This window comes from Sminthopsis crassicaudata, chromosome 3, assembly GCF_048593235.1.
Source record: "Sminthopsis crassicaudata isolate SCR6 chromosome 3, ASM4859323v1, whole genome shotgun sequence".
NCBI classification, from domain to species: domain Eukaryota; kingdom Metazoa; phylum Chordata; class Mammalia; order Dasyuromorphia; family Dasyuridae; genus Sminthopsis; species Sminthopsis crassicaudata.
Genome location: NC_133619.1, coordinates 38056542 through 38069422, shown reverse-complemented (window position 1 = coordinate 38069422; position 12881 = coordinate 38056542). Strand labels below are relative to the sequence as shown.

General features: G+C 34.2%; 1 protein-coding gene across 6 annotated transcripts in view; it reads right to left on the bottom strand.

Annotated features, from left to right (window-relative positions):
• Positions 1-12881, bottom strand: part of FXR1 (FMR1 autosomal homolog 1) — a 59516-nt gene that overhangs the window by 18380 nt on the left and 28255 nt on the right. For all 6 annotated transcript variants that reach the window (XM_074298277.1, XM_074298273.1, XM_074298274.1 and 3 more), the window contains exons 3-9: positions 11740-11833; positions 8627-8698; positions 6814-6962; positions 6462-6555; positions 5712-5828; positions 4813-4983; positions 3397-3475 (exon numbers count right to left, since the gene is read on the bottom strand). In XM_074298277.1, coding sequence (XP_074154378.1) covers positions 3397-3475; positions 4813-4983; positions 5712-5828; positions 6462-6555; positions 6814-6962; positions 8627-8698; positions 11740-11833 — 776 coding nt within the window. The remainder of the gene's footprint in view (positions 1-3396; positions 3476-4812; positions 4984-5711; positions 5829-6461; positions 6556-6813; positions 6963-8626; positions 8699-11739; positions 11834-12881) is intronic.

Genomic DNA, 12881 nt, shown 5'->3' with positions numbered 1-12881 from the left:
AAAGGAATCTGGCTTTTCAAAGATTATATAACTATAATAATACAATAAAGGAATCTTCAAAAAGAAATTGTCTGTTGTCTATGGAATAGATAGGTTCATCACAAGAAGGCTGACCCTACCAGATGGAGCCCCACACCAATGTTCACTGCTATCCTTCAGTACAATCAAGTGTTCTATTTCGACAAATCTTGTGACTTACACCACGAAGGCAGCTTTCTACTTAAAGCAGCACAGAGAACATGAAGCATGATTAAGCTAACTGTTTTCCTGATTCATACATTGGCTGGTGGTGGAACACAAAAAACATCATGAATCCATTTCTGTGATTTTTCACATGTTTAATTTATATTTCAGTCATTTGTTGAAGACCCATTGTGAACAGGATACTATTCACAGTACTGTGGGGAAAACATAAAAAGAGGGTATCTCTCTGTCTTAAGATAACTCAAAAACTAGTTTGCTAACTAGACAAGCCTATGGAAAAAGGGAATATCACTTAGCATGCTCCCAACTTCAGTTGCCAGTGGTATCTTAACGGTTCACAAAACATTTCCTCACAACAACCCTGTGAGGTAGGTTGGGCAATGACCACTCCTCCCTCCCTTTAAAGATGGTTAAAAAAAATGTGGCCCAGAAATATTAAAGGATATGTCCCATGTTACACAACTACTGGTAGGTCAAAGAAATAGAAATCAAGTCAGGACTCCTCTCTCAAAGTCCAGCACAATTTCCACCATGCTATCCTCCAGCAAATCAAATCCGGAATTAGGAATTGTTTAATAAACCTATACAAAGAATATTATGCAAATTCCACTTCCCCCTTTAATAAATATAAATTAATAATAAATCATATTCATTCTCTCAGAATTATCATTGACCTGGATCCATGACTGTAGAAACCCCATCTTTTGCCACAGCATGCAGGGAAAGTTGGACCCAATACAAAAGGGTAAATAATAGGGCAGTGGCAGCACCAGGCCAGCCTGCAGCCAAGCGGTGAAAAGGTCCATCTCCTCCAGCTTCATCCCCCACCAGAATAATCAGAGAAGGCAACATCAACCCAAGAGTCGTCAGCAGCAGCAGTAGCAGCAGCAGCAGCCAGGCATTAAATCAAGGAGAAACGCTGATGGGACAGCTCCTCTCAGTCCTGAGTAGCATCCCCAACAGGAAGTCAGCAGGTTAATCCAATGGCAGCCTTTCTTTGCCAATTCTGTGGAGTCCTACCAGGGATTCCATCCTTGGCTCCAAGATGCAGGCAATTTATTGAGGAGAAAGCAAGCCCCTTTTTTGCAATCTCCCAGCCCCATTTTCTCCCCAAATCCTAAGGTCTCTGACCCTCCCTCCCCTCCCATGTGAGCTATAGCAGCAGTAGGTGAATTCAAATCACCATTCTTGGGGCCAGTGGCAGGAACCTACCTGCAAGTTTAATCAGCCCCACCACAGACTGAATCTGTACCTTAATTGATCATTTCCATAGGTATAAATTCCACAGAGCAGACTGACAAAGTGAAGCATACCTGCAGTACAAATTGAGCATAAGTGCTGGGGGGGACACAGAGTGGAGAGGTGAACTGGATGTAGGGAAATTGGGAAACATAAGGCTGTCATGGGGGAAATTCACAACCTAGATAATTTGAGCTATGATTTGCCAAACATCAGTGTTGGACTTAATTTCCTGGTGGTCATGACCAAGAAATAACAAAATCCATTTCTCATCTCACTACTCTGTTTCTTTTTCTCATGTGCCATGAATATTCAGAATTTAAAGAAAAATGGCTAAGGGCAATGCTGCATGCATGTCATAGAAAAGTCTCTTCTACAAGCCTGGGGGCAGTCTCTAGGTTCCACTATTTTCCAGTCCTGCTCAGGATCATGCAAAACAACACAAGGGTCAATCCAAGCTGAATGGGAGAAGAGACTTAAAAAACCGAGAGAGATAGGCACTCAAAAAAGCTATTTCTAAGCAAGAGGAATTCCCAGGCACTTGTCAATCCTGGAAACCTTTTAAGGAAGGTCAATACAGCAATTTAAAACAAGCTTAGAAGAACTCACTATGACGATGAGATTATTGAAGCTGCTATAGAGGAATACATGGCAGCTACTTCTTTAATTAGGCCCATTATCAAATGTCAAATATCAGCCTGTCAAACAAACTAGCAGGGAATAAAAATATATCCCATCAAGTTTTTTTGTTTTTGGATTGTATTTTTACCCTTCAATGCCTTTTGCTACAGAATAAATAGGCCATTCAACCAAAGATGGATATAGCATCACATGAAATGACTTTACTTTTTTAATTTAAAAAAAAAAAATGCTAAAATCCCAATACCATGGAATTCAAAGATATGTCCCAAATATCTGATTGTAAAAATAAAATATTCTAATATTTTAAAATAAATTATACAAAATTGAGCTACTGAGTACAGATCATGTAGTACAGCCTTGTCTTTTTTGCTGGTAAGGAAAGGAATTCCGGAAATGAAATATTTTGCTCAAAGCCCTAGGAGAGAACCAGAATCTGAAGCCAGCTTCTCTGACTCCAAATTCAATGTCCTTATTGCTGTTGCCTTTGAGATTCAGGCACCAGTTGCCTGTAGTAACTTTAGATTCCAAACTTAAATTCAGAAAGACTCCTTTAAATTCTATTTTTAAAATACCACCTTAAATCAATCATTTTTATTTCAAACAGTTCAATACACTATTGTTTATATCAAAATCAGAAATGGAGATCATTACAAAGGGAAAAGAAACTAAAGCACCAAGAAGGATTATGCCCTAAATGACGCTGTTACCCCAACTCTATTAATTATCTTCTTGATTCTAATCCAAACATCCCTTTGAAATCAGGGCTGCTTCAATAGTATCAAATGGGAGCTACAAGAGCCAAGTTTCTCTCCCCCAATTTCAATTTTTAAGTCTTCTCAGTTTTTCTCACTCTAAGCGAAAGAGCAAATTTATTTTCACATACTAAACAAAAATGAAATGTTACAACTTTTCAGAAACATGGGGGCAATGAGCTCAACATAAATGAAATCCTACAACAGGGGAAGAGGTATGGGGGAGGGGGGGAGGGGAGGGGCATGCCCCATTAGTAATCTGAAAGGATGAGGCAAGTACAGGAAGTAGTAGTAGTTCATTTCCAAAAACTGACTTCTGTAGTGCTTCATACACAATACAGAAAACAAATTTTTTACTTTTCTTTTTCACCGAGTAGATAACAAGAATTAGGGACAAAGTAGCAAGGTGCAAAATACAATTCTATAGATATTAAATTCTCACTATAGATGTGAACACAAGTGTTATCTCCAAAAGTTTATGCAGCCTAAATACAAGAAAAGTATCATCACATATTTGATTTAATATAAAATAAATTTAAGATTTAACAGAATTACATACCGACTAGATTTCTAGGAACCTGAATAAAATCCTCCACAAATTCCAAGAAACCTCTAGCCTTTTTTACAGCATCAGCACTCTAGGAAAGGGAAAAAAAACAAAGTTTTAGAGCTATTCAGCCACACCTGAAATGCTGTGTGAGAAAAAAGACCATTTTTTAAATGGCCTATTACCACTCCTCTAAAAGGTAAGCTAAACACTATTCTCAATGGGATTGTGATTAAGTATTAAATGACATTCTAAGATTAACATTAGATAAAACGTAACCCCAATGTTATATGCCTCTAAGAATCAAAAATTTGTGTTATAGACACAGCACAAATACCATCATCTATTCCAATTTAACAAATGAGATTAAGTCATTGTATCAGGACAAGGAAAGCATGACTTTGAATCCAAGACTAAAGACCGCAGATCTAAGTTTTTCTTCCAATAATAGTATAGAAATGGCTTTAAAATATACTATGCCTAAAATGCTTTTCCAAAGAGAGAGTAAAAGTATTTTAACCTGACAATATTAAGATTTTATTTAATTGAGATGACTTTAAAATTATTTAACCACTTGCTTTTCAACCTGAGTGCTCTAAATTTTAAGGGAAAGTTAAGAGTTGCAGAGTTGAAAGAAACAAAGCTAAGTGACACCAAGGTTTATCTAAAAGAGAACACTGCTTTCACTTCTGAAAAAAGTCTTAATAATCAGAGTAAAACCAATAATTAAAAAAAAAAAAAAATGGAGCACATTAATGAGCTTGTATCACTTAAAAGTACCAAAAATGAAATTTAAAAAATTGTCAATATGATTTCAACCATTCATGTTTGGAATAATGACTTGGGTAAAATTCAAATTTTAATTAGCATACCCTCTCTGGTATAGAAGGAAATAAATTGGCTAGTATGTTGTAACATCACTCATGCTTTTCATTAAAAGACTATAAGAATCAACACTATGAAGAAACCGGTTTGGCGCACGTACCCAAACACAGACAATCAAAGCATCATACATTTCTAGGAGGTGGAATATCATATCTGTATATACGTAATATTATTAGTTAATTATCAATATAAATTATTAATACTTATAATATACACATACATATAATAACATATTATATAAAGTAGAAGATACATTTCCAAATTACTTATAAAGTCTGCCTTCCAAAAAACCCTAATACTTAAAAATTTATATCTTATGTTAACATATTACTTACTCTCTACAACATTGACTTGAAAAATTCTTCCTTGGGTTATAATAAAATGATAAATATCCAAATTTGGGTTAAGATGAATAATCATTTAGCCATTATAAGGAAAAAGGATTTTTAAAGTTAGTAAATATGAATATTTACTATTAATATGAATAAATATAAATATAAAGGCTTAAGATGTAATCATTATGGAAAAACCGATAAAGTTCACCTCTCCGTAGATCCTAAATGTTCCAGTATCCTCATCCAGTTCAATTGCTGTGACTCCTGGAACCTTTCTAGCTTGCTGGATATTACTACCATGGGTTCCTATTGCTAGACCCATTAAGTCTTCTCTCACAATAAATTCTTCATGAAATGCTGCTGCCAATTGTTTTGTACACTAGAAGACATAAAAATAATAATAATAATAATAATTACTGTATAGCATCACAGAAAAAAGTCAAACAATTACAATCAGTAATTCTCAAGATAATCCAATAATTAGCAAAAGTAGCATTTTCTTCTACTCTATGGTACAGAGTCCCCAAAATCAAATGGATGTTAAAGTTTGATTATACATTGATTGGAATTTAGAAATCATTAAAAAAATAAATAAATAAATAAATTACAAATAGAAACCATTAGCAGAATGGCCCAAGCAAATGTCTCAGTTATGTTATGGGCTAATTTTGTTTGATGAAACCATGGTAATGTATTAACCCACATTTCAGCCATCACAGAAAACAAGGAACACTAAGAGGGAGAGATGAGATTTCTCTACTTTGTACAATCACGGAACAGTTTGGTTACTGTATGCTTAGAAGAAAAAGAAAACAACTACCATCAAAGGAAAACCCTGGTCCCATACGTCCTTTCTTCATGTACATGAAAATCATGTACCATATTCAAATAAGCAAAATAACATAGGAAAATTTATTTAGATTTAGGATGTTTTTCATATTTCTGTTAAACATTCCCCAGATACCTCTTAAGCTGTTTAGGGGGTTCTTAGACAGAATTTTTACAACTTTTGCTCTGGACTCACTAATCAGATAACCATTTCCCACAGTTGAGCAAATAACGATTTATGATATTGAAATAACTGGACATTAAATAAAACCTACTTACTTCTAAATGTTTGGTGGCTTCTTCATTTCTTGACATAAGCATCAGCTTGGTACGAATACTTCGCAAATGCATATCACTTAAAATATTGACCCTCTTCACAGTTGCTTCACTGGCAGACTACAAAATAAAAACATGCAAGTGGAAATGTTCACAACATATGTTCACATCATAAGTAAATATATTCAGAAATGAGATAATCATGTACTTAATGCCATTTTACTTAAGTGCTGGATATACAAAAAAGAAAAAGCTGGTCTTGCCCTAATATACACAAAGAAAAATGTACAAAATGCAGGGTTCTGTGATTCCATCATCAGGAAAATAGATTATAAAAACGTAATATATAATATGTAACAAAGTATAAAAAACTAAAAAAGATCATTATCAGATTTAAAAAAAACTCAGTTTTGCTCATCTTTTCCCCCTACTCTTTCTTTGGTTTTCTTCTCCCTTAGAAAAAGGAAAAAAAAAAAAGACAATATGAAATTTTCTTTCCTAAATATAATGTCAATGTTACAGGAATTAGAAAGTGGCCTGGATGAATCAGGTGAATCAGGAAGACTAAGAGTTCTTAAGAATGAAGGCGTGGAAGGTTAGGTAACATCTGCATTACTGCAAGTAGTATCCTTTCCCCCTCACTTCTCTCCACTTCCCAAAGGATCCTTGATGGAGAAGCATCACTGTTTACCATAGTTATAAAGACATTATTTAAATTGGAGATGTTCTGTTTAAAATATAGTAAGAGCTTACCAGTATCATTAACTGTGTGGTTTCAGCATGGTAAAAAATCCGGCATGCTCCCACCGCTTTTTTAAAATCTTTATGTGCATTTTCATTAGCACACCTAGCGAGGGAAAAAAAAAAAAAAGGATGTATAGGTTTTTATTAATAGGTAATATTACAAAGGCAGTAACTAAATATCACAAGGAAACCATAATGAATAGGATTCTAAATATTATATTTTTCACCATAATAATTCTGTTTCACAGAAATCTTTTCTTCTAAAGGATTCTAATGGGCATTTAGAGAAAGGGGATTTATGCAGCAAGAGGTAGTCATTTTAAACACTTAAAATGATTGAATAGTAAACAGAATTACTCACGCCTCCCTTAAATCCTCAGGAACATCTACTGTGCATTTAAAGAAGGTGTTTTTTTTGACAGTTTTGTTTTGATTGACAGGTCGAAGTCGTTCAAAGGTGACGATTTCATTGTAAGTAGCATCACAAGCAGCATATTCAATGACATAAAACTGGAAAAAAATAAGATAGACTAAAACACTCTCATATGAAAAGATACAAATATTCTCCTGCAAAACTTCCCTGAATGCTGTTCAACTTTTGTGTGTTGTAATTTGTGTACTCATGACCTAAGTGTAGCTCAACTGTTTTTGCTTAAGATTAAAAGATTAAAGTATCTACATTTGTATGCCTTATTGGATTTCCTCATGCTGTTTCTAATCCCTAGATTCCCAAAACTTGTGGCATTTCAGATTAGATTAGATGTGGGTGCTTTTCATGATTACCATTATCATCTCAATAATGATCTTGTGTTTAAGAGCAACAGACACAGCAATCAACACTTACATGTATTGTATGCTATGACATCAGACACAATTTCCTTATAACAATATATTAATGTCTACCTCTTTTTCAGGCCCAGAAAAGTCATTAGGGACCATGGTTACAACAGTAGCTGGCACAGAGGACCTAACACTTTTAATTCCAATTTCAGTGCTCTCTCCACTGTTTTGCAGTTTTACCTATATGAAGATTAGAAGCATTATACAGTTGAAGAGAAATCCTACTTGCAATTTAAATCTCTTTACAAACCATATTTAAAAAAAAAAATCCCTTCTACATTGGCATTTTTGCATATTAATAGATTAATTCTTAAGATTTTCTTATTTTTTAACTTACTCCCCCCTTTTCCCCCACTATATCACTAATTCCAAAGGTATGGAAAGGAAGTTTTAATTTGAAAATCAATGAGGTCATTCTGTCAGTCTAGAGAATTACCAGAGAATTGGAAATCAGAACCGTTATTCTTCCTCCTAAATATGGCTTTGTACATTTTATGTGAAATTATATGAATTATCAAATTAGTAGCCCCAATCCAACAAAGTAAGAAACACTTTTAACTAGTGGTATGCAATACAGATCCTGCAAGGAAGCAGACTTACTAGTGAAATTATTAACTTGTCGATGGTCACAAAAGTTCAAGAAGTCAGAACATAGAACCCAGATTGGTAGACTGACCACTGAAGTGCTGATGGAATGAGCCTAGGCCAGCTGATCCAAAGTGGACTATTCTGAGTACCTCTTGATACAGCAGTCCTTGGAACATTACACTTTTAAACAATTTTCTCTTTATCTCTTTCCCATTTCATGCACTGCCCCCTGCCAAGGATGCATCCACCCATCTTAAATTTAGATATTCCTGGTGGTTCTACTGTGAGTATACAGGGGTATTTTCATGGTGAAGCTGATAACTGATTGTATGTTAGCTAGTGGCAGTGCCCAACTATTCAAGAGCTCTTCTTGAGAAATCCTCATTTCTGTACATATCTCCAAAGTGTGATCTGCAGAACACTCAAATGGAACCCTCTTTCTAAAGGTACTTGGTTCTAGGTATATTATTACTTACTAAAGATTTCAACTATCTAAATGAATGACTGCAAAATACCTACTTCTTACTGCTACCTCTCTCATTCTTCATAAAACAGGATTTCTTAGAGACAGAATTTTGAAATCAAAAAAGATATTTAAAGTGTGTTACTACTATTACTTTCAGCAATGATTCTTTTCCTAAACAATTATTTGGTGACTAAGATTGTTCTGAATTCAATCTTCATTCACTAGTTGGGCTAGGGTGGAAGGTAGAAGGAATGCACCCTTTGGGGTGTTAATAACTTACTTCTCCTTTCATCATCCGAACTTTTGCAAGCCACCATCCACATGGTTCTTGGTCATTTGCTCTTGAATAAACCTGAAAGGACAGTTTATAAAATGTAAACACTCAGATCACATCACAAATTACCATCCATAGACATTTACATTATCCACAAGGAGATATGAGTCCTTTAGTTTAATCAGTAGGGTCTAAATTATTTTGGTAATTTTTATTGTTTAATTCTGCTTCAAGGAAATGCTTCCAATACATTTAAGATTTTAATATTAGAATATTTGCATTTAACAAACAGAAAAAAGGCCCTGAGCTTAAAGTCTAAATTCCTAGATTTACCACGTGAGTAATTACTTGTTTGAATTCCTCCTCAGCAAGCCTCCACCCAATCTAAGACAAGCATCTTCTTACAGTTTTGTTAAGATTTTGTTGTTGAGTCCTCTCAGACTCTCCCATGACCCCATTTGGGCAAAGATCCTGTAGTGGTTTGCCATTTCCTTCTCCAGCTCATTTTACAGATGAGGAAATTGAGGTAAACAGGGTTAAGTGACTTCTCTAGGCTCACATAACTAAATATCTGAGGTCAGATTAGGTCTGCCCGACTTCAAATGAGCCACCTATTTGCCTATTACAATGAATCAACTGTTTTCAAAGGTTAATGAACCTTCAAGCCAAACATTATGATATTTAGCTGCTTTGACAGGAATGTTAACTGATAACTACACTCATGGCTCTCAGAAAAATATTCACAGACTATATACATTACGTTTCTTAATTACTGTTAAATTCTGCTATAAGACCCTTCAAAATATTGGGGATGCGAAAGAAACCTGGCAAGCTCGTTAGTCTAATTTATCTATCTAATCAGTGTAGATAGCACCCAAAGCAGGTTTTTTTTTTTTGGATTACAGTATGTTCAGATGAAAAGTTATCTTATTGATAGAGAATGTAAACAAATAACTATCTTCTGGAAAAAAAATTTTTTTTTCCTTTGTACCATTAGAGGCTTAGAAAATTTTATCTTTTGTTTCCTTGAACTGTAAAGTATATGAGAGGCTCTAAAAAAAGTTATTCTTTTAAAAAACAAATCTTCAGCTTCATGTCTTGGACTGTCACAACTGCTGTCTAAAATAGCAAAATCTGTTTAAAATACTCCATTTTAAATTCATAATTCAAAACTTAAGTGTTGACATTTTATTTTAACAATTGGAGAAGAAAAAATAATATTACACATCAGGAAAAAATGTTCCATTGATGAAGAAAAATTAGTTATAGCAATCTGTCTTAAAAAATGTTTTTCCATTATTTTCCAATGATTAACATTTCTATGAAGACTGAATTGTATTCTTTTCCTTCTCAAATTTGTCTTAGAATGATTGTTGCCACTTTCCATGATAACCTTAAATATATATATATATATTTCACTAAGTTGTTTGGGTAGGTGGAATTACAAAATATTAAAACAATCTATCTTATGTTCTTGGTTTTACCTTAAAGACCTGGGGGTAAATCCAGAAGGACTCTATAAAGTGATTTAATGATCAAACAGAAGGAAGAGGTCCTGGAATAGAGTTTACCACTGATCAAGTGGAAAGGAGAATAAGGAAAAGGAAATAGGTCAAGGGAGACTGATAGTTTTAGAAAAATTATTTTCCAAAGGGCCAAGCTAAGTAGACAATTATTTCATTAAATAAAACTTTTATCTCTGTTAACTTTATTTGTATCTTACTCTGGAATTTTGCATTTTAGAATACAATAAAACTGAACAAAAATGGCTTGTAGAACTCTCTTTTTAGGGGTAGTAAGCTTAATACAAGTCTGTGAAAGAACTATGCTCCAAAGGCAGCAAAAGTTGTTAGTATTATTTTCCCCCTCATCTTCCATTTGTTTACCTTTTCACTTAATTTTGTCCCTAAAAATACACTCGTTTTTTTTGTGTGTGTCTAAGTCTGCTTTCAATTCTGATCCTTCATGTTCTTCTATTTACATTTTTATCACCTTGTGGGCTTTCCACCACTTCCTGATGATCTAGTTTTGATTTTACCCTGTGCTAAGTCTATTAAAAAAAAAAAAAAAAACAAACAAACCACAAACACAAGTAACCTCTAATTATAGACAATTAAAATCTCTTAGGCTATTTTTCTTGAGAGTTGTAATCATTTACTTTTTTGTGTTTTCTTTTTAGAATTGGAATTCTGAAAGAAGGTGGGCAGGGGATGAGGGAAGAAATAGATGGAATGCAATAGAAAATGTGTGTGGATGGGAGACTATGGAGGTGAAAACCTTAATGTCATCAACCTCAGCTACCATATGGCTAAATTTTCCTATTCTTTATAAAAAAGCATAACTCACTGAGGAAAGGGAAAAGAACATGGAAATGAATTTGCAAGTAAATACCCCAAGGAAATGGGAGTAGGAAGGGGATACAAAAATTTACTAAGAATTATTGGATAAGATGAATTGGTTGAAATCCCAGGTAATAATTCTCAATTTAACCACAACTGACTTTTATGCTTATTTAAATTCATTCTGTTATTTTTTTGGATTTAAAGATATAAAAGACTTACTATTCACAAACTGTTTCTAACCAGCAAGGCCTTTTCAAAATTCCTAAGAACACTGATATGTGTTCTATTGATATGAAATAATTTCAGTGTAATCATATAGATGAACAGAATGGTGAGAAGTCTTTCCAGTCTTTCTCTTCCTTCCTCTGGCTTCCCTTCATTTTTCTCTCTGATCCCTTTATACTTACCCTTGTTTCCCAGCCCTCAATTTCTTGCTATCCTTTGAAAAGACTATACTAACATAGAATTTGAGGTTTGTGGCTTTTGTTTTTGTTTTTTTCTTTTAAAAGCTCCCTTTGTCTTCTAAACATATTTGTAGGCCTAACCTTTTCTCAGTGTACTAGGCACTTCTTGACTTCAAAAAGGGAAAAACACATTTTCTAGAACCAAACAATACAATAATCTCTAAGAACATGAACTGTCTGAATCCTCTACAAATGACTTGCTGGTTACACTCATTTTATAGTAATGACAGCAAAGAAAAAAAAATCCAAAGAATCAACTTATTCCACTTTAAATAGAACCCAAATGTATATAATTAACCATGGAAATACTTACCTCTACTTCATCTCCTTCACTAATTTCTTTTTTTATATCAGGAGGAGGAGGTAATCTTACTTCATTAAATGGAACTTGGCGTTCAGGCTGCCAGCTGAAAAGTAAACATATTTTATGTAATACTTACATTATTACCTTTTTTTGGTAATTAACTTCATAGGTACCATCAACCCAAAGTGAAAAACAATATTTTAGATAACAGTAGGGTAACAACATAAAAGAAATTCAAGCATTTCATACATTGCTGCTTACCATAAAGATTTATGAACATACACTCAACTATACCTACCAGAAATGACCATAATTCATACATAATTTAGATAAACTATTGCTGTAAAAAACAAACTTTGGAAATGGCATAGGCATGTAATATTCGCGCTAGGGATTTTGTCCTTTTGTTTGAGAGGGAGAAGTAGGTAAAAAAAAAATAACTAAAAATTCTGAACTATGTCCCATCCAAACATCTTAGAAACTGAAAGTGCTGCTTCCAGTGCTGCTTGAAAAAATGGAAAATCTGTGCCTTGTTTACAAATGTAGATGGAGAAATCTCTGCTGCTAGTTTCTCCTGTCCCCAGTTGCTCTTCTATGTTAAAAACAGCAGCTCCTTGGGCAGAGGTCTGCTCAAAGTAGATAGGTTGTGGACTTTGGGGGGAGTGCTCACATGCACTCAGAGGGAGTCTGGCAGCTCTACCTGGTGCGAATGTAATTATGTAATCTATGTGCCTCCATCAAACCTTTCCAGACTGACAACTCAAAATAACCTTTGCCTTTCCCATTTTTTCAGTTTCCATGCCATCATCCATATTTGTTATAAGAGGACTCAGCACTTGACAATATAGCCTTGAATGTTTTATTTGTTATACAAAACTGATCAAAATATAGCTATAAATTTCAGAATATGTGCAAGCAGCACAAGTTTTTTCCTAAAGGGAAATTTAGAGCCCTTTACTTTCTTCTATATCCATGCTGTATGAATCCCAAGACTAGTAACTACTCTTGATTTCTCTCATTTTATCTTCCAGTTTCAAGCTCTGTTCAATTCATTCAGAAACAAACTTATCCCTTTTACTTATCTTTTTATATCTGTTGGTATGCATTCCTCTGGGAAGAATGTGTGTATAGATCAAAGAAAGGCAACTAAA